The sequence below is a fragment of the Agrilus planipennis genome, unplaced genomic scaffold, assembly GCF_000699045.2.
Source record: "Agrilus planipennis isolate EAB-ADULT unplaced genomic scaffold, Apla_2.0 scaffold61, whole genome shotgun sequence".
Classification (NCBI taxonomy): Eukaryota; Metazoa; Arthropoda; class Insecta; order Coleoptera; family Buprestidae; genus Agrilus; species Agrilus planipennis.
The window spans coordinates 743,483-764,413 of NW_020438922.1; the positions used below are offsets into that span (position 1 = coordinate 743,483).

At 32.8% G+C, this 20,931-nt stretch overlaps 1 protein-coding gene across 2 annotated transcripts; it reads left to right on the forward strand.

The window, feature by feature from the left end:
- The first annotated feature begins 2,292 nt into the window (after positions 1 to 2,292).
- On the forward strand, positions 2,293 to 10,213 carry LOC108732737 (golgin subfamily A member 6-like protein 22). Of its 2 annotated transcripts, none has more exons than XM_025973842.1 (2): positions 2,293 to 2,339; positions 9,054 to 10,213. In XM_025973842.1, exons 1-2 carry the CDS (start codon positions 2,301 to 2,303, stop codon positions 10,098 to 10,100), a joined length of 1,086 nt encoding a protein of 361 aa, XP_025829627.1. In that variant the 5' UTR covers positions 2,293 to 2,300; the 3' UTR covers positions 10,101 to 10,213. The 2 variants fall into 2 exon arrangements, with proteins under 2 accessions (XP_025829627.1, XP_018319192.1); XM_018463690.1 differs by lacking the exon at positions 2,293 to 2,339 and adding an exon at positions 8,649 to 8,728.
- The last annotated feature ends 10,718 nt before the right edge of the window (positions 10,214 to 20,931 follow it).

Here is a 20,931-nt window from a genome sequence, read left to right on the forward strand (position 1 = left end):
GGTTCTTCTCAGAACCACAACTTTTGATAGTCACATCTTACTACTGAGAGTGGCTACATAATTAACAGCTACTTATTTCATAAACACCCTGTATTCATGAATATTCTTCAATCGTCTATATATCATAACAAATTATAGTAATACCACTTCTTGTCTACATTGTTTTTCTGTAGAGGCGGAAGTGTTATTTTGAAAGAACTGTATCGATTTGTAGATAATTAAAATATACTGACATATAAAAACCAAATAATGAACTGTTAATGATAGTTAATAGGTATCTCTCAAATTAACAGAGTAATGTTTAGTATTATATAACTGTTATTAAACTAACCCTTTACTTGCCTATTCATATTTGGAGAAAGTACCTAGGTTCGGTACAATTTGTTATTTTTAAGTACATAGGTAGGTACTCAATTAGTGTTAAAAGCTTCCTAGAACGTCATATATTTATATGCGTAAATAAGTAACTGTCATTTTGTCTAAGAGCTCTCATCATAAAGAATACAGTATACGTATGACAAATAATGCATTACATATTACGTAGGCTTATATATAAATACTGTTTTTTCAATAATCTTATCTATATATGTATAATTGAAGTACGTACCTGTACATAAAACATGCAAGTTTTACATGATGGTACCTCCATGATTTCACAAGTTTACAATATGTGATAGATGTTTTATGTTTATAGTTTTATAAAAATGTGTTGCAATATATTCTTATGTTTCATTTTTCTTTGAAATTATTCGTACATACATAGAAAAATTGATTCTAAAGCGTTAAGCTTAAAAATATTGACGTGGAAGTAATTGTGTATATGCTAGAGATGCACCGGATAGTGGATTTACCGGTTAGGAACCGGGCAACCGTAAACCCGCCTTTAGTTCTACCGGGTACCAGCGGCGGCCCATACATCACTGCAAAAGTGTCCATTTGGATTTTAATATAAAATGTTTGAAATTATTAATAAATACGTTGAATCTCTCATACAAATGCTCATCATTATTTTCACGCTTGTAGGGATGGATTTTCCAATAACCATTTTTTAGCGAGCATTTCAGTATTAGAAATTGAAAGGACAAAAAGTACTTGGCTAGACGCTTTTAGGTTTTATACCTACGTATATGTACTGTAGGAAACTTGATGGGCGGGAGCTAATTGACTGTTTTATACTTTGAGTATAATTTTTTATTAACTTGTTTTGTACATGTACATGAAAATTAATTTATTCTTTTTTTTTACAGAAATCCATGATTTGAAGACTTCAACTCAAAGGTAAGTTATTTTGTTTTTTATAGATATTTATTTCGTTTCCTTTTCTGATTACAAGAAAATAGTAGAAAACGATTTAAAAATGCTACTACGTATTTGTAAAGGAATCAGCCCCTTGGGTAAAGACGTCATACTAATAGAATTTAAAATTTTGGAACGCCTTTCAAGTAGATGTTTCTGGGAATGTGTCTTAAGCTCTTCTACAAGGTAGAATAATTTTGTTCAAAGATTTAATATTTGAAAGTACACCATTTGATTCAAATGTCTTTTTATTTATTATCTTTTTAAATTGCTTTTGAAATTGTTAATGTCCTTTTTGACGAAAATCTGGTGTTTTGATTGAAGTTTTGAAATGTTGATACTTCATTAATACTTTATCTGATGAAAGAAGAATTTTGATATTCCGATTGTCCACTAGAACAGCGACGAGTTTTATTTTGCGATGGTATACACTTTGTCACTATGCCACTGTAGTTATGAGGTATTTTATAAAATTAAGTTTGCGCAAAAACTTTTCCCTTACCTCCAGTATAATGATAAGGACTGAATATGTCAATGATCTGTGATTTTGCCTATAGTAACTGTGTCGATCTGCAAGTGCATATTACAGGGTACCATGTTGAAATTCGCAAATATTAGATTTTATTAAACTTTGATATCTCTGTTAAATGCTTTTATGAAGAATTAAGGACATATATTCGTGGTAGTTGAGCCTATATTACTAAGAGATGACTCGTAGATACCACTTGTCATGAGTATGTGTTGTTGTGTGAACAATACAGTACATTTTTGATGTCGACATCAGTGGTTTGTTACATTTATTATCCTAATTTAATTCATAACACTATCCTACCTAACTGTTTGTTAGAAATTGTTTCGTAACATGTACGAATGCTATTGAACTTAGCCTTCCTTGGTGCAAGCAAGGTCGATTTTGCCATTAGGTGACATATGGAGTTCGTGATGCTTTCCTGGCACATATTAAATTAATATGCATCTATAAATGTATTCGAATGCCAAGCAGAATGCGAATTGAAGTACATCGAATAGGAACAACAATCTTTGTGAGTTATTTATTAAGTTTCTAGAATTCTCTCTCATGCCAGTTAGGGTAAAGAAGTATTAAATTTTATTTCGTGCCTGTGAATTCAGTAGGAGACTAACTTGAATGTTCTGAAAAGGGAAGTAATTAAAAATTGTGGTTGCAGTTGATAGGGAATCTCGTAGAAGTGTCATAAATTAGTTAACGTTAATTTGAAATACATTTACCCTTTGAGAATGTTGTTCAAGACAACTTAAGAAAATATTTAGATTATATCTATTATGTATTATTCCTCATGCAGAAACTAAAAATGGGAATTCAGTGTATCGATCTTCTTGCTTCTTTTTGACAATATGTGTTGGAATCTTCCCAATAGTTACTACATTATGCATAGTTTTAAATATTCCTGTAATATTTACTGTAATTATTTAAATTTGTATATTAAAAATGCGACTAATATAATTAAAAACAGGACAGTTTATTTAGAGTTAGATATACAGGGACAAAAAATTAGCTTGCTTATAGATTTGCGGATGTTATAGTAGTAGTATCAGCAACTAGCAAGGAGGAGTTAAAGTTAGCTTTAAATAAAATGGATTGAATAAATAAATTGATGGAAAAGTAGGATATGAAATAAGAAAAAACAAAAATTTTGATATATCAGGGATGCAAAGGTAGGGTTAGAGGTGATATAAAAGTAGGGAGTCAGATTAACTCAGGATAGAAAAAGCCTTAGAGGTATAGAACAAAGAATACCGTAGGGTGGAGTGGTTTTTATTTTATATGCTCGAGATCGGTTAATTTTAAAGTTTGAAAACTATTATTAAAGAAAGACATATTATGTAAAAGAGAGAGGCAGACTTAGGCTAATGTTCAAGATGTTTTCAACATTATTTTGCGTGTTCTTTACTATACCTGCCGAATATTTTTGGAGGAATTACAAAGAACCTATAATAATAATTTTTAGAACTATTTGTACTTTTGCTTTCATAAATTGTCTCATTGAAAACCAACAAAAGTAAATTTATTTAGTTGCTTCTTGTTTCTACTTCTTGAACGAGGTAACCATTTTATAATCACTAATGTAACAGTTGCGTTTTAATTAAAACAATTCTAAATAGTTCGGAAATAACCTAGACCCCAATAACGACAGTACATCATCTGAAGAAAGTAAATTGAATTACTTTCGATTCTTTCGTAATTTGAGACTTCTCTGTAACACTTTACGAAATGGTCGAATTAATACAGTTACGATAGAATAAATTGGTAAACGATTTGAAGCACGTGATGACTATTTTCTTGTTCATGGTCGTTTGTAGTACATATTAGGTATACAAGATGATATGCTGCATTGTTCAGAAGCTATTTTCCGAGGTTTTTGTAAAATTATTGCTGTTTACTGTTTCAGTAAACAAGTACATTGAAATAAAAATTGCGCTAAATACAGTAGACTGCATTCCTAAGTCAATAGACTAAATGAGAGGATAGAAGACTGTGACATATGAGTGGACAGACTGCAACTGTAATAAGGGCTCCTGGTTAATTATTGGATCCTAAAAAAAAATAATTTTGTGAACATGCATATGTATTGGTCGCTTTATAGCAGAATCGTATAAATTAATAAAGTTGGTCACACATCATCACAAATCATGGCAGATCTTCGCTTTTCAAGATCGTTAATCTTTGCTTAACTGCAAATGTTTCGTTATGTTTAGCAGATGTCATCTTCAGTGCGATCGGTATTATGGTGGAAGATGACCTCAATCTATTTGAAAATTTACGGAAAATTCAAAACGAATTTGTAATAAGTATATTGCGAACATTTTTAACTTGATATTTTATTTACTAAAACTTTTAAGATGTTACGTAATAGTAAACTTGCAAACATTATCGTTGGTAATCTATCAGTTTTATGACGTAATAGTTGGTGTTAACTGTGTATCTAGGCCTTTGGTACAATCACCTATTAGAATTCTTGACCACACGTTTGTTATAACCAATTAGCGATAAACAATAGGAAAGCATTAAACAATTTACACTTAAATAACAAACTCAGAAATTTACAGCAGCTAATTAAATTAATAATATTATACGAACAGCGAAACATTCCATCATGCCAAAATTATCTTCATGTTTTTCATTGGCAGATACTTATCATTCTAACGAAAATGTAAAAAAAATAAGTCTCAAAGTTAAAAAAGGTAAAACATTAAAATTATGTGAACAACAATACAATTAATTTTGTTGTGTTATTTAATAGTTTAAAAAAGTGATGTATGCCCTAGATATGCTTTGTGTATTTTTAACCCAGGTAGCTATCAACTTAATAAGTAAAAGAAACGTTAAAATTATAGAAAAAAGCTGAAATTACCAAAAGAAGTGTAACTTCAAAGGTTTTAATAAGTAAATTAAACTGAAGGCAATGTATTAATTAGACAACGGAACTACTGAAATTAATTAAAACATATACTGGCTGTTCTATCAAAGAAATATAAATAATTTTAATACTTGGCACACAGTTTAATTATATCAAATATTAATGTGAAAAATCATTTTCCATTTATACCTACCAACTATAAATTACAAGTTATTGAGGAAAAATTGTTGTTGTTGAGAGACCCTCGTCGGGAATCGAACCCGGGACTTTTGATGGCTTTACGCGCCAATGTTCTTACTACTAAAAACGTAAATTGAAAATGAATTTTCACATTAATATTTGATATATTATTTACCACTATTAAACAATATCAAAGCCTTTCATAATTTAATTATCCTTATTTTAATTTCCTATTTAATATTTCGTATTGGACAATATATAATTGGTAACACTGTATATTAAGACTCTGCACCGCCGACTTGCTTGAGAGAAAGTGCTCATCTTTTGTAACATAATGCATTAACTCTGTACACTTTTTACAGTGGTTAACCTCTTGAACCAATTGTTTTAAAAACAGTTTAGCGTTTGCATATCCTTTTTTAGTATATAACTTACCTTTGTATGTACAAACTGTTGTTTATTCAGCTATCGGCATACAACTTTTAAGTGTTAATGTTTGCAGTTGCAATTTAAAGGTAGCCTTTTTTTTTGTTACACAAAAGTACTTTTTATGTTCTTTCTTGGCGCATCAAGTTTCGTAATTTGTGCTAAAAACGTATACTAGGTATTTCATTAATTACGTTTTCATTGGATATATAATGAGGTCTTCTACAGTACTTATGGATGTTCAAGAATAGTACTTTTGTGTCAGGGTCCGATTTAAAGTAGAGACGAATTAAAAAAATTTGTTAAAATTTAACCATATTGTCTTATAATATGTCACATAACTATGTGTATGGTAATTTCTAAAAATTCCAGGTAAAATTCCAAAATCTTGTTTAAATAATGGCTGTTTCATACTAAACATGCTTTAAATGTCTTTCTGTTTGGGCAATATAGACTTTTTGGCATGACCCATTATCATCATTATTATCATAAGGTCGTTAGTCCTAAGACTGGTCGGACACGTACATCCACTCTTTCATATCGTGAGCTAATAATTGCATTTCCCTTAAACTAAAACATCCCACATCCTTAACTATTTGCGAACAGTAATCTAACCCAGGTCTACCTCTACCCCTCCTAACTCCTGTTTCTGCCTCTAATACGTCTCTGACTGGACCTTCGTGTCTGAGATGGTGTCCTACCAACCTATTTCGTATATTTTCTATAGACTTCCATATAGTCCTCTGTTCTCCTATTCTGTCTAATACCTCTTCATTTCTAACCTTCTCTATCCACGATATCCTCATCATTTTTTTATGAGCTCTCTGTTTACTATTAATACTTTGGGTAAGCATATGAATTTTGATGATTTAGATTTCTAGATGCTAATACTCGCATTACAATAATAAGCTAATAAGTTTATTGAGAAGTAAAAATTGGAAAACGTTTTAATAATGAATGTACTTAAATACGTATATGTATACATTTAGATTAATTAATTAGTTCTTTACCTGCTTGACATTTTTTCAAATATCTAGTGGTATTACGAAATGTTCAATATTGGAAAGCCCAACGAGTACTTGATCTTGCACAAGTTACAGACAGTTTCATAAGAATTTCTTTTAATATAGTTATAGACGTACTTTGGTTAGTAATTATAGATAAATAGCTTATGTACACGACTTTCTTCAAAATTTTCCTCAATATAAGCATATTGTAGTAACATTATTGAGAACGCATGGAGCAATTTTATTAATGAGTGGGTATACGGCGCGTACCCCCTACGTAAATGTTCAGTAACTATTAATTTTATTATTATCGATGAACAAAACAAGACAAAGACTAAGTCTTGCTTATTCGGTTTTGATCTTGATCTTGCCGATACTTAGGTTTTTTTTATAATAACACTTCTAATCAAAAATTGTCGATAGTTATGAAAACACAAAAGCTTACCTTCCTCCAATGCATAAATTGACCTTTAAGCGAACAAAATAGTACAAGGTACTTGAAAGAAGTGAAACATATCGAAAAATTATATTTATTGTTGAAATCTAGTAAAGCAAACTTTCAATTTCAAATGGTAAAAATGTTTTGTTCCAAGAAAAGAATGTATTAATGTTGCTTCAAATGGTTTAACTCACAAATCCACCGGAAGTAACAATTTTTCATTTTTTCATCTCGCATATTTGACCTTGGTCTTGCATATTCGGTCTTGGTTTTTTTCTTTCTGTGTTGGTCTTGTATAAAGACAGTCTTGAACTTGCATTTTTGTAAAATCAAGACCAAGACAAGGATCAAAACCAATTTTGCTTATCACTATTAATTACTGAATAATGATTGGGTTAAAATTAACGACAAAAAAAGGAGCATTATTGTGTGGGCTTCTGAACGACCTCAGTTTACTTCTAAAATGTAATCATTACCAGGGAGAAAATGAAATTTTACTTTTCATTAGGGTAAATTATATGAAATATGGTATTACACATCATTAACGAAGCTCTTAAACGAGTGGATTTCTGTTTTTTAATATATTTACATACAATTTTTGCTTATGCAACTAGTTCTCCTACGGTATAATTATTAGTACCCAAAATGCCGCCATGTGACTATTTCTAACAGGATGTTGAGTATTTAGGAAAATTTTGCTTTCATATCCCAATAAATAATTGCACCTTCTCAGTTGTTACTGCAAAAGGAAGAGGATATTGTGGAACTTTGATGATACTAATAGAGAAGAATATCAAATAACCATTAATAGAAATCACTATTTATACGTTAGAAAGTTTTTGTAGGAGTATAATAGGAAAATATCTTTTTCCATAAATTATTTTTAGGTTAGTATTGTTTCACATTCGGATAAAACAAATGTATATTTAACTTTCAATGTTAATAATCAAATTAGTTATTTATGTTATGTTTTATTCCTCAACCCGACGTTTAAAATTTTTCATGGGGTCGTTTAGTGTTTCTCTTATTAGTTAACAAGGCATTTAAAGAGAAATTTTGTAGAAAATATTAAGACATGTGGGTATTGATTGTGTTTATTATAAGATCAATAGGTAATGATGATGCAAACAAATAATTGCGAAATAGTTATGTTAGGTTTGACTATAGATTGTGGATTATTGTTAGAGTGTTTTTTGTAATTAATTTTGTCTATATTTTTATTATTTACTTCACTAGATCAGTGCAATTTTTTTAAATAATGATTATGGAAATTTTATTAAAGATTTGCATATTATTTGACTTTATAACAGACAAAATTATTTCTTCGCTACATATACAGTAGAAAATTGAACACTCAGTTTATAAAACTTTATACAATACATACATTTCTCTGAATGAAAACCGTTTCTCACCACCAAATGACGAGTAGCAGTCTTTTTATGGCGTTTTTAAGACGGTGAAAATTAATTAAAATATAATTATGTACCTAGACAACACCTGCGGCTGCCCGGAGTACCATTGGTACTTGATTACCATACACTACACAAACGTATTGTGACGCTCTATTTAACATACGATACGATGTGAGAATTTAAATGCGTAAGAACTTGGTCTCAGTATAATAGTTAATAAGCATGAAACAAACGATTACGTTTAGACAATAATTAGGAAGTGAAGACGATTGAAGTGTATACATTTATGCATACATTTTCATCCCACGATTTGCACTTGGCGGGTTTCGTACTTGTACCAACAACAACAACGCCGATAAGCACGATGAAAGTTGTTGGGTTCTGAAATGCGCCAGCCACCTTCCTACCACATTCGATAGAATGGGGGAAAGTCATCCGAAATCCTGAGGACTTCTTGCTATATAACAAGAATACCATGGTCCTCTTTAAGTAAACTTGGTGCGTATTTCAAACGCTCGAAGCCCTTGCAAGGGGGCCCGATTCAGCAACATGAAGTGTTGGTCATTTCTGGTTAGTTTCTTCTTTTTATTTTTGGTGCTACGAATTCAGTGCAAATTTTCAAAACGAGAAAAAATAATCGTGACTGTTGTGCCTGTTTTGTAAAGTGCAGAGTGAAAAAGAAATAAAATACCAAAATAAGTTATTTTGTTTCAAAAATTTTTGATAGTTCTGTGTCTTATCAGTCCTAATCCTAATCGAAAGTAATAGTCAATAAAATTGCAGTTGTATTTTTTTTTAGAATGCAAATATCTTTTATACACATTCATTGCATTAACTAATATCGTTCGAAAATTAGTACAATTCCTTTTTTGTTTTTTTCTTTTTACTTTTTTAGGCAGTACTTTTGTGCCTTTTCGTTTCCTTGTGCCTTAGTAGTCCAGTAGGCGTTTCTCGTGCAAAGAGGTCTCACAAAGAAGAAGGTTACTGGACAAAGAAGTTACTATGGAAAGAAGAATGGGTTAAAGTATGGAAGACCGAGAAGAAACTCATATGGAAGCAAGAGTGGAAGAAAAGTCAAGTTCCGGTTTGGAAGGAGATTCAAGTTCCTGCTTGGAAGGAAATTCAAGTTCCCGACTGGAAGTGGGTGTCGAAACCTATATGGAAAGAGACTCAAGTCCCAGCATGGAAAGAAATTCAGGTACCTGATTGGAAGGAAGTTCAAGTACCAGCTTGGAAAGAAATCCAAGTGCCAGATTGGGTAGAGGTTAAAGTACCAGATTGGAAAGAGATACAAGTACCTGACTGGAAAACCATTTGGAAACCGATTTGGAAAGAGATCCAGGTGCCTGCATGGAAAGAAATACAGGTCCCAGAATGGAAAAAGTCGTTTGTTCCCGTTTGGGTAAAAGAAGGAATTCATGGTGAACATTTTTTGGGAAAAGACCACCATGGCAACGAATATACGGCCCATGACATTTGGAAGAAGAAACTGATCTGGAAACCTATTTGGAAAAAGGTTTGGAGAACTGAGAAGAAACAAATTTGGATTCCCCAGAAGAAACTCGAATGGGTGCAGGAGAAGAAACAAATTTGGCGCACTGAGAAGAAGCAAATTTGGAGAGTTGAGAAGAAACAAATCTGGAGGACCGAGAAGAAGCAGATATGGATTACCAAAAAGGAGCAAATATGGAGGACAGAGAAGAAGCAAATCTGGATTCCACAGAAAGAACTAATTTGGAAACAAGAGAAAGTCCAAATTTGGAGAACAGAAAAGAAACAGATTTGGGTAACACAAAAGAAGGAAGTTTGGAAAGATATTTGGAAACAAGTTTCTGTACCAGTATGGAAAGAAATTCAAGTGCCAGCGTGGAAGAAGATTTACAAGCCTTATTGGCAAAAATTCTGGGTCACAGTACATCACCACGACCATGGATGGGACTGACACGATAGTTAACGTTTCAATTAGCTTTCTGTATATAATCTCCTGTCTTTCTTAAGTACAAACTGTTGTAAATATGCTATGCATGTACCTAAATATTCCAATTTTATGAATATAACGAGTGTTGTGTGATGGACTGCATGGTCCGTTATTTTGTTGTAAATAAATGTAAATTTTTTTATTAAGTATTTCATTCTACTTATCGAGCTTTACGTGCTTAAATTTATTGCGTCACATCAGCTTAAGAATAGATGAATTTCTTTATTGAGTCAGTAATGCGGTTGTTATAAGAAGGTCACTTTCACTTCAATTGACAAACACTTGTACAAGTACAATATGCGCGGAGTCTCGAACCTGCGAAGATCAAGGATATCATCGTCCCGCATATACTGTTTACTGCGCTTTCTAACGTTAACGTCTAAATTACACCGAGAATGCAATTATGTAAGTTTTTTTTTTTTAAATAAATTTCACTCTTTATTCCATTACGTCAGTAATGACAAGTACACACACTTTTATAATACGATATTACTTGCATTTTCGAGGGAGCTAACAACTGTTCAATGTTTATTAAGGAATTCACTTCTTCGACACCTTTTTACCGTGCGACTAGAGGCGAAAATACGAAAATAGAAAATTCATTTTATAAACGGTAAACAAACTTTCTTTCAACTTGATTTCAAATGATTGCAAGTACGCATAAATAATTGTTTTCTCAACGAATGAACAAATGATAATTTGAGTTCAATATCAGAACTCTTCTTTATTTTTCGTACAAGAGATTCTGATTTAATAATAGTGTGCGTACCTATGTACCTATTTAGATCAAGTTTGTGTGATATTCGAAAATTTTGAATTATTCATATATTCTACTCAAAATTTCAATTAGCAAATAAATCAAGTTTTGTTTTCTTTTCTGTTAATATGTATTTTCATGTCAATTCTAACTTTCCATTATTGTGGCTCTTTATAACGTTCAATTTTATCATCTGTTGATTGAAATGTTCGCTGCAGTATTTATAAACACATAAGAAATCATTAAATTTATTTTCTGTAGTAAGTGATTTATAATAAAAGTTTTGAAAAAAAAATATTCTTAAGTAAGTATTGTATTTTTAATATGCGATTCGAACAGTTCTGCCCATATATTGTATACGTGCGTCATTTATTTACAGCTTCATTTTCTATTATTTCCATTTATTGTTGATTACTTTCACTATTTAAATTATATCCTGCTACAACGCTTTTGTTTAGAGATTCTACACATTCATTGGCAATTGAAGAATTCATGAGAACACATCATCATATATACAGGGTATTACTGAAATAAGCAGTAAGCTATTAGGAGGTGATAGGACACAATAAAAGAACAAAATTAAGTATGTTTGGTGGTCCGAAAGTCCACCGTTTTCGAAAAAAGCGTATTGGAAGTAAAGGCAAGGGCCAGTCCGGACCTGGTAGGATCATTCAAGGAGATACGACATTGCAACGCTGCATTCAATCACATTAAGCAGCATCTGTGTTGTATTTCTTTGTTATTTTTACATTCATAATACAAGTACGATGTATACACTCAATATATCAGTCCGGACCTGTTAAGATCACTTAGGAGATACGACATTGCAACGCTGCATTCAATCACATTTAGCAGCATCTGTGTTGTATTTTTTTGTTATTTTTACATTCATAATACAAGTACGATGTATACACTCAATATATCAGTCCGGACCTGTTAGGATCATTCAGGAGATACGACATTGCAACGCTGCATTCAATCACATTTAGCAGCATCTGTGTTGCATTTCTTTGTTATTTTTACATTCATAATACAAGTATGATGTATATACTCAATATATCAGTCCAGACCTGTTAGGATCATTCAGGAGATACGACATTGCAACGCTGCATTCAATCACATTTAGCAGCATCTGTGTTGCATTTCTTTGTTATTTTTACATTCATAGTACAAGTATGATGTATACACTCAATATATCAGTCCGGACCTGTTAGGATCATTTAGGAGATACGACATTGCAACCCTGCATTCAATCACATTTAGCAGCATCTGTGTTGTATTCCTTTTGTATTTTTGCACTCATGTACTCTTCTTATTTGTTAGATTAGATAAAAAGTGATTGACGGTGTCTATCTTTACAGTCAGTCTAGAGTAGTTCTTTGTTCTTTTAACGTTGTAGGCTTCTATTGTGTATGAGTGTATGTATGTAGATAATCAATGTATCGGTCCGGATCTGATAAGATCATTCAAAGACATACGACATTGCAACGCTGCATTCAATCACATTTAGCAGCATCTGTGTTATATTTATTTTGTATCTTTACAGTCATGTATTGCCTGATATTTGCTAGATTATATAAAGTGTGATTTATGGTGTTTGTGTTTACAGTCAGTCTAGAGTAGTTTTTGACTTGTATTACGTACGGGTCCTCTACTTTGATCGGCGCGTAATCCTGATCTAAATCCATTTATCTTCTTTGTATCGGGTTGTATGAAACCGTGCGTATATCAATCGGCAGTGTAGAATGCTATAATGATTTGCACGACCGTGTAAGATCGCTTCAAATGAAGTACGCCAAATGCCGAACGTTTTTGCGCCACTCAGAAATAATTTCTGTATTGTACGTACGTATGTATGTCTTCGAAAATACGTTGATGGTGGTTTTGGAAATTAAATAATATTACTATTACCTGCCCAGAGGATAGTAATTTACCTATTGAAGTTTACATAACGTTAATTTTTACTTTATTTCGTGTCCTGAATACCATGTCGAGGTAGTACTGCACGCAATCAGAAATGATCAAAGTATTTGTTTAATTAATTGTTATCGCAATGGTCATCTAAAGATTATTATGTGTAGTAGTGTGGTAGTAAGCTGCTATTGGTCGTTTTACAATCGTTACTGTGTACATTATCCCAATTTCTCTATGCGTTACCAAATTCACGCCCAGGGTCGGCTTCGGATTGCAACTTCGCGTGGTTTTCTTCCATAATCTTCACTTATTTGAGAAACACCCTGTATATATACATATCCATATTATATTGTAGGTATATATATATTTATATGAGTATATAATTCGATATATACATGTGGTCGTGTCAGTTTGTACGCTAATATTATAATTTATTATTGTATAGGATGCCTAGTCGCTGCTTGAATAAGGAAGAATTTCTGTTCGATTGGTTTACATACCACAAAAACTAATGGTCACGTGTTACTTTCCCTTGACATTACTCGTTATAAATCTTCAATTACACAAACCTTAAGCTACCACGTGTACCACGTGAGCATTTTTAATTACACTAAAGCAACTACTAAGGAAATAGAAATGGCAGCCAACAGCCTTTGGTGAAGCCAGATGTTGTCTATACGGCAAATTAATTAATAAATTGGGATTTAATTTCACTATTAATGTTGCCATAGTTGAACTTACTTATAAATTAAGTCAAATCCAGAAGATATGGATTTGAAAAAAAATTTCAAATAATTGTTCCTGGTTAAGAAGTTAATTTGAATTGTGGAACAATTCTGAGTTGTTTCGATGAACTTTAAAGTGTGTGACCTTGTGTTCGTGATTTTCGATAAGGTTGAATTAATTTAATTTGCATTGAAATTTTTTGGACACAATCTCTTGTTTAAAATAATTCGTAGTGGTCTGTATTTTGTCGACTGCCAGACGCGGATCGCGATTTCGATCTTTTTAGATCTCATCAGCGCATCGCAGGCAGCTCCGACAGAACACAGGCCAACTTTTACCTGCTGTCTTAACAGCGCGTTTTAGAAGATACCACAAATGGCGCGGTAGACGCCATCTGTAGTACGATGCTATATTTTAGAATTACATATGCTCTAACAAGGTTCATTTAAATATATGGATATCTACTTGCTGAAACGAAACCCGGCGTAGCTAACCTCAACGTGATAGGTACGTTACCATAATCGAATAAAATAATTCGAAGTGATCTGCGACCCGCTGATGAGATCCAAAAAGATCGAAATCGCGATCCGCGTCTGGCAGTTTCGGCAGAATACAGACCACTCCGAATTATTTTATCCGATTATGGTAACGTGCCTATCACGTTGAGGTTAGCTACGCCAGGATTCGTTTCAGCAAGTAGATATCCATATATTTAAATGGACCTGTTGGAACATACGTAATCCTAAAATGTAGCATCGTACTACAGATGGCGTTCACCGCGTCATTTGTGGTATTTTCTATCCTCTCGTTGATAATACCAATATGAGAGGTGGGCGAAGCACGTGTTCGCCCAGTAAAGCAAATCAGGGTGAATGTCCCTTTTTGACGTATTTGATTACCTCAATATCCTATTCACTATCTTGTTAATATCCGTTACAAATAGTATTCCAACTAAATACGAAGTCACATAATAGCAATGCCAAAAACAATCATTTGGATATGTAAACTACTCATTTTCAAAATGGATACCTAACGTTCCCATGAACTGAGATGCTATTTTCTAAAAATAAAAAGTGACATTCCTTTTTAAAGCTGTTTTAGTCTTATTTTAAATTAATTTACTCTTCAACTATATTAATTTACGTTGCGTGAGAACGTACTGTAAGTCGTTGCCGCATCTGCTTTGAAGGACTTGCTGAAACGTGTTAAAAATGAGAAATGAAACTAAAAGTTATTTGTATCTTTGTCGATCCCGTCATTTCCCCAACTTGTTAGCGGCACCTGTTACGAGAACTTTCAAACTTTCTCCGATTTGCCTCCAAAAGGACAGTATTCTACGACGTTCTGCCGATATTGTCCATTAGATGTCAACATAAATACCGTCGTACCGTGAAAAGCAAGTAATCAAAAGGAGGGATGTTAAGAATAAACTCACTCTTTCAATTTTTTTCGATTGTTTGAAACGGCACTGTTTATCTACAAAAAATATGTTTAATAGAAGCACAATCAAATTGTTGAAGTTGAAACAATCCAGGTCCAGTATAAAGTCAAGTTCCTTAATTTTTTTTTTGTTCTTGCCCTAAGGAAGACCAATTTGGGTTTGGAAGAAATGGAGGAACGCTGGAGGTCATTCTAGCTTTACGGGTAACAATAAACAAAATGATAGAGAAAAAGAAGAGCGAGTGCGTAAGATTCGTAGATTTAGAAAAAGCTTTGGGCAATGCGACATAGGATAACATGTTAAACATACTTAAAAATGTATGGATCACTGTTGCCAACCTACTACAGGAAAAAATCCCAGGCACAGGTCCAAAAAATCCCATATTTTCTCTAAAAATCCCTCCACGCGCAGGTCCAAAATGTCCCATATTTTCTCTAAAAATCTCTCCAACTTATTACTATTATTTTTTAATTCGTTTTAATCGTTTATTCGAAGAAAAATATACAATATTTTTGTAAACATGGACAACTTTTCGTGTCGATAGTATAATACCGATAATTTTATTGTATGTAATTATCTCGTTTCCCAAAAATGCAGACAAAACCAGGCCTTGGGGGTTTAGATGTTTAGATGTTCGGATTTTGGAACAATACNTATAATACCGATAATTTTATTGTATGTAATTATCTCGTTTCCCAAAAATGCAGACAAAACCAGGCCTTGGGGGTTTAGATGTCTAGATGTTCGGATTTTGGAACAATATACCAATTCAAAAAAGTTGAAGACAATTTATCGTAGGGACTTGAGCAGGTACCTGCAGGCTGCACCAGTAGGCTTGAACGCACGTCGCCGTCGTATATCAACCGTTTCATCGTACAGCATTATACGATTATAGCTGACAAAATTTTACTTTTACAATTAGAAAAATGAGCGCCTTCATAATATAATATCAGGTCAATAAAATCAAACAAAATCAACCAGAAAATGGCAAATGACAAAAAATCCCGCAAAAATAAGGAAAAATCCCTTTATCCCTCGAGAACGTCAAAAATCCCTCGAATCGGGATAAATCCCTCGAATTGGCAACACTGGTAGGGATAAAATACAGAGATAGAAGAGCTTGAACAGCAACGTAGAGAAGTAAATATTAAGGAGGGAGTCAGACACACTGTCACCGCTACCTTTTAATCTATACATCGAAGACGCGATCAACATCATTAAAGACAGTACAACTGTAGGGATAGATATACAGGGGTAAAAACTTAGTATGCTTAGATTTGCAGATGATATAGCAGTATTAGCATCTAGCAAGGAGGAGTTAGAGATAGCTTTAAATAAAATAGAAGCGGTATTGACAAAACAGTACTTGATGAAAATAAACGAAAGTAAAATAGAAATACTGGTATGCAAACGAAGAAGAGGTAGGGAAAGAGTGAATAGATAGGAGACGAAAAATTAGAAGAAGTGGCTGATTTTAGGTATCTAGGAAGTCAGATAAGTCAGGACGGAAAGTAGAAGTTGACCCAGATTAGATTACTGTTTATAAATAGATAAGGATATGAAATGTCCTAGTTTTAGGGAAATTTGAAGATTAGCTCAGGATAGGAACGAGTGGAGGTGCGTGTCCAGTCAATTTTAGGACTGACGCCCTTATATTGATGATGATCCGAAAGAACAATGTCAATAATCTATAATTGATAGCCTTTTGATAATTTCGGAAAGGGCAAGCATCTTTGGAATGTATTTTCTTAATGAGCAAATGTGTCTATGAATATTTAACACCAAATTAATAGGTATTTAATTAAAAATTTATGTTCTCGTTTTTGTTTCTATCCTCGAATTGAAGTTGAAGTGAAAAATACATAACAGACAAAAGAATGAGATCATTTATAGACGTTTTATAATTAGGAAAAGTTTAGTAAAGTTTGTTAAAGAAATTGAGTACTTATACTTATAAAAATTTCTTTATTGTGAAATACCCTTCATATTAGTTTAACCTTCAGGATCATTTATTTAAGTAACTGCTGTACAATATTTATTAAAGCATGTTGAGGGCCATCAATGAGATTTTATTGTTTATTTAAAACCACCAAAAGGGTTTACGTTAATATTCTACGGACATTTGATGGGTAGTTTGGAACAGATTGCCGCATAAAATTTTGGTTTTATTTTGAGCGTAAATCGCAACCTCCTCCGTCGCGCTTTACTGAACTTTAAATTCATTTTATTGTACTATAATATATCGATATCTTCAAAAGATAAAAGTGATTTTAGGGTTGAAACATTTCGTAATTGTGGTTATTAAGATGATTTGCTCCAATTCGTAAGAATTCAGTCTCTATAAAAACGAAAGTAAATTAAAAACTATCTAAAAAAAGTTACAACTGATTAAAGAACTATTAGTTAAAAATTATATTTCATTGCTTCTCAATGACTGGCGAATTGAAGTGACATCTTGGCTGAAACCACTGACTAATAATATCTAATAATGGTCACGTTTTTGTTGTTTTTATCTATGTACAAGCTTTAGTTCGTGAAAACTTCAATTTACCACAACTAGAAACCATTTATATGGATATCAGAATCATCAAAAGATCGTCAGTCCTAAGACTGGTTGGACACGCACCTCCACTCTTTCCTATCCTTTGCTAATCTTTGCATTTCCCTTATAGCTAGAGCAACCCATATCCTTAATTATTTGCGAACACTAATCTTATCTAGGTCTACCTCTACCCCTTTTAACTCCTGCTTCTGCCTCTAATATGTCTCTGACTAGACCTTCATGCCTGAGAAGGTGTCCTACAAACCTATCTCGCTTATTGCTTATTGACTTCCATAGAGTCCTCTGTTCTCTTACTCTTTTTAATACCTCTTCATTTCTAACCTTCTCTATCCACGGTATCCTCATCGTTCGCTTTAAATAGATACCTGATAGATAATTGCAATGGTCCATACAATTCAAATCAATTTTCGTTAGAATAAAAACACTGGTAAGATTTCACAAATTTATTTATTGAATGTTACATATCGATGTACATATTATTCTTATATTATTCATGCTTTTTAACGTGACGCAATAGTAGTAAACTTCAGCACATTCTTAAGGATGGCTCACGTTACACCGTTTTCAATACATGCTGTCTACGTGCCGCGTCCGTACTACCGAGTTTGATCCGAGCTTAGGACGAAGTTGAAAGCCAAAAGCATAGTGTGATGATGAAGTGACAGACAATAATGCAGTTAAAAATGATTAAAAATTCGTAAATTAGTTCCCTGCTTCTTAATTCCTTCGCTATATTGTTCCACAAGGATTTTTGTTTTGAACATCTAAATATACGTATACTTGGAATGGAACATGTGGAAAGGCTAAAAACGTATTTACAAATAGTACATTTGATTCGTTTTTCGTTGTCAATTGTTTGGATTTTTTGTTTTTATTTGAATGAAAGATATCTTTTTTTTTCCAAACATTGGTATTAGAAGCGCGATCAAAATATTTCACTGTGAAACAGCATTTTTAACTATTTCATCAGTTAATATTTTTAACTAATTCATTGTTCTATAAGTGAAACTTTAAACGAATCAGTCGTCACTGGGATTGAAAATTGCACTGACGTTTTTCGTAAAGTTATTTAAGGTAAGAAAGCATTTCTACTATTTAACAAGTTGTTGAAGTTTAGATACTTCAGCTAATTTTAGTTGGATCTTTTCATCAATAAGACTCGGTTAGAACCCAGAAATCCACTGTCTTCATATTTAGAACTTGCCTTTAAAATAGATAATTGTTTCATTATTATCAACTTTTGTTATTAAGAATGTTTTATTATTAACTAAATACCTAAATGCACGTAGGCAGTTGCATGTAGGTACTAAAAATTATGATTGTATTATCTTTTCAAGTAGGTGGAACTTAAATGGGTATTAAAACCCCCCTTTTCAGTTTAGTATTTTTTCGTTTTCGTTTCATTGCGTGCCTATGCTTAAAAATTTATTCGATTTAACGTAATTTTTTACCGCAGGAGTTTTACGATTTTTTTTATTTTCCTGACGCAGCAGGAACTCCTGTTTAGAATACTACCTGTAGTCAGTCTTCATTCATTTGATTGCTGCTGTACTTGAAACGAATTTGCTCGGTCTTCAGTTTACCTCAGCACCTATACGTTTATCTTGTAGGTACCTTTTGTCGTTTTATAAATTTCATCTCGTTTTCAACATGACTCTTTTATAGGCAATCATTTACCGATGCTCATGAGAAAAATACTTTTTTAAATGTTGACGTGGATGCTAATTTTATCAGGAGAACTTCTTCGAAAACGTAAGGACTTAAACTTGCTTAAGGGATGTATTTGAATATGTACGAGGGCGGTTCAATAAGTACCCGTGTTTGAAGACAGCGGACGTTTCTGGGGAAAATTGGTGTTGTCATCGAGTGCTGCTATCTATCAAACCACGCCAAAACGAATTTCAGACTGATTGATAGGTTAGTTTGGATTTGGCAGCCATTCGACTGAGACGTGTTTCGATATTTTCGCTAAGATGGAAAAAGAGCAGTATCGTTCGGCTTTTTGTTTTTGGATGGGAAAAAATGCGAGGAGATGAAAACAAAATTGAATACTGTTTATGGAGACATTTCGCCATCTACGACCACAGTTAGATATTGCTTCAACGAATTTAAACGTGGGCAAAGATCCGTTTTTGATAGGAGCGACCAGGAAGCCTGGCAAACGTTGTTACCGAGGAAATCATTTTACGGATTTTTTAGGAAAAGGAAGAACGATCACNAGTAAGCTGAAACAAAGATGGAGCGGGCCAGGAGATGGAAACGTACATTAGCTTAATTGAACATTAGGTAAAATGAACGTTTGGACCCCATTAGCGATGAGGCGAAACGTGATTAATTAGCCGGCTTTATTAAATCTAGAATCCTTTAAATTGCGAATAACATAATTACCTGCGAGGGAACTAAATGATCTTTTTTATTTTTCATCGGTAAAATCAAAAATTATTATTCAAAATAATGCAGTTACAGAGTTTTGTTAGGCCTTTTTGCCAATTGAATAAACAGCAAATTCGAATGTAAAAACAATTAAACATACCAGCAAATGTTTTCATGTAAAACCATTTGTACGGAAATTGTAGGTACTATTATCAAATTTAGATAAAATTTAAAATGTTGCCTACTGCTGTATTCCATATTTTTATGTTTTACTGCGACTTTGTTCCGAAATTGAAATTGCAAATGATCGTCGGTTAACTGTCAGAATGATCAGGCAACAGTTGAATTTGAACCACACCACCGTTTATCAAATTAAAAATATATATATATTGGGGATGAGACTGAGAATCTGCTCAAAAATGGTTCCAAAAAATCTTTCGCAGAATCAAAAAATGCTATCTCGACTTTTTGGAAATGATCCCCATTAGGTAAATGTGTCTAATATAATTTATTTCACACATTTCCTAGGAATTGTATACCATGACGGATATCATACATTTCCGGTAACATATACACTGGTGGCGAATTGAGAACCGAACACAGGGATGATTGAAGAAAGTGGAATAACTTTTATTTGTTAGAAATTCGTCATTTATTGATAAATGTTGTCTACGTTGGGTCGGTTGCTTTGAATGTTTGTTTTCTTAAATCATATTTTTGTTCAGATAAAAAGGCATTCTATGGATGCATTTTAAAACTTGAACGAAGAGAGTGCAGAAGAATTCTGAACTACTTAAAACAATCGAACTATTAATTTAAGGAAAAGTAATAGATAATGGAATAATACAGCAATATTATATATATACTTAGTTGGGAAATATAGAAAATGACAGGGAATTTTATACCGTTAGGGTGAGTGAAGACGAGCATCCGCTTCACCACCCTAACTCACTTCTTTTGAATGCTCCATTCTCCTCATTCTGAATCTAATTTGACCATTTATACGACTACTAATTGACCT

Coding starts and splice junctions, on each gene's coding strand:
- LOC108732737 (XM_025973842.1), top strand. CDS start 2,301: ATGCGAATTGAAGTACATCGAATAGGAACAACAATCTTT. Junction 2,340..9,053: donor GAATAGGAACAACAATCTTT/GTGAGTTATTTA, acceptor TTACTTTTTTAG/GCAGTACTTTTGTGCCTTTT.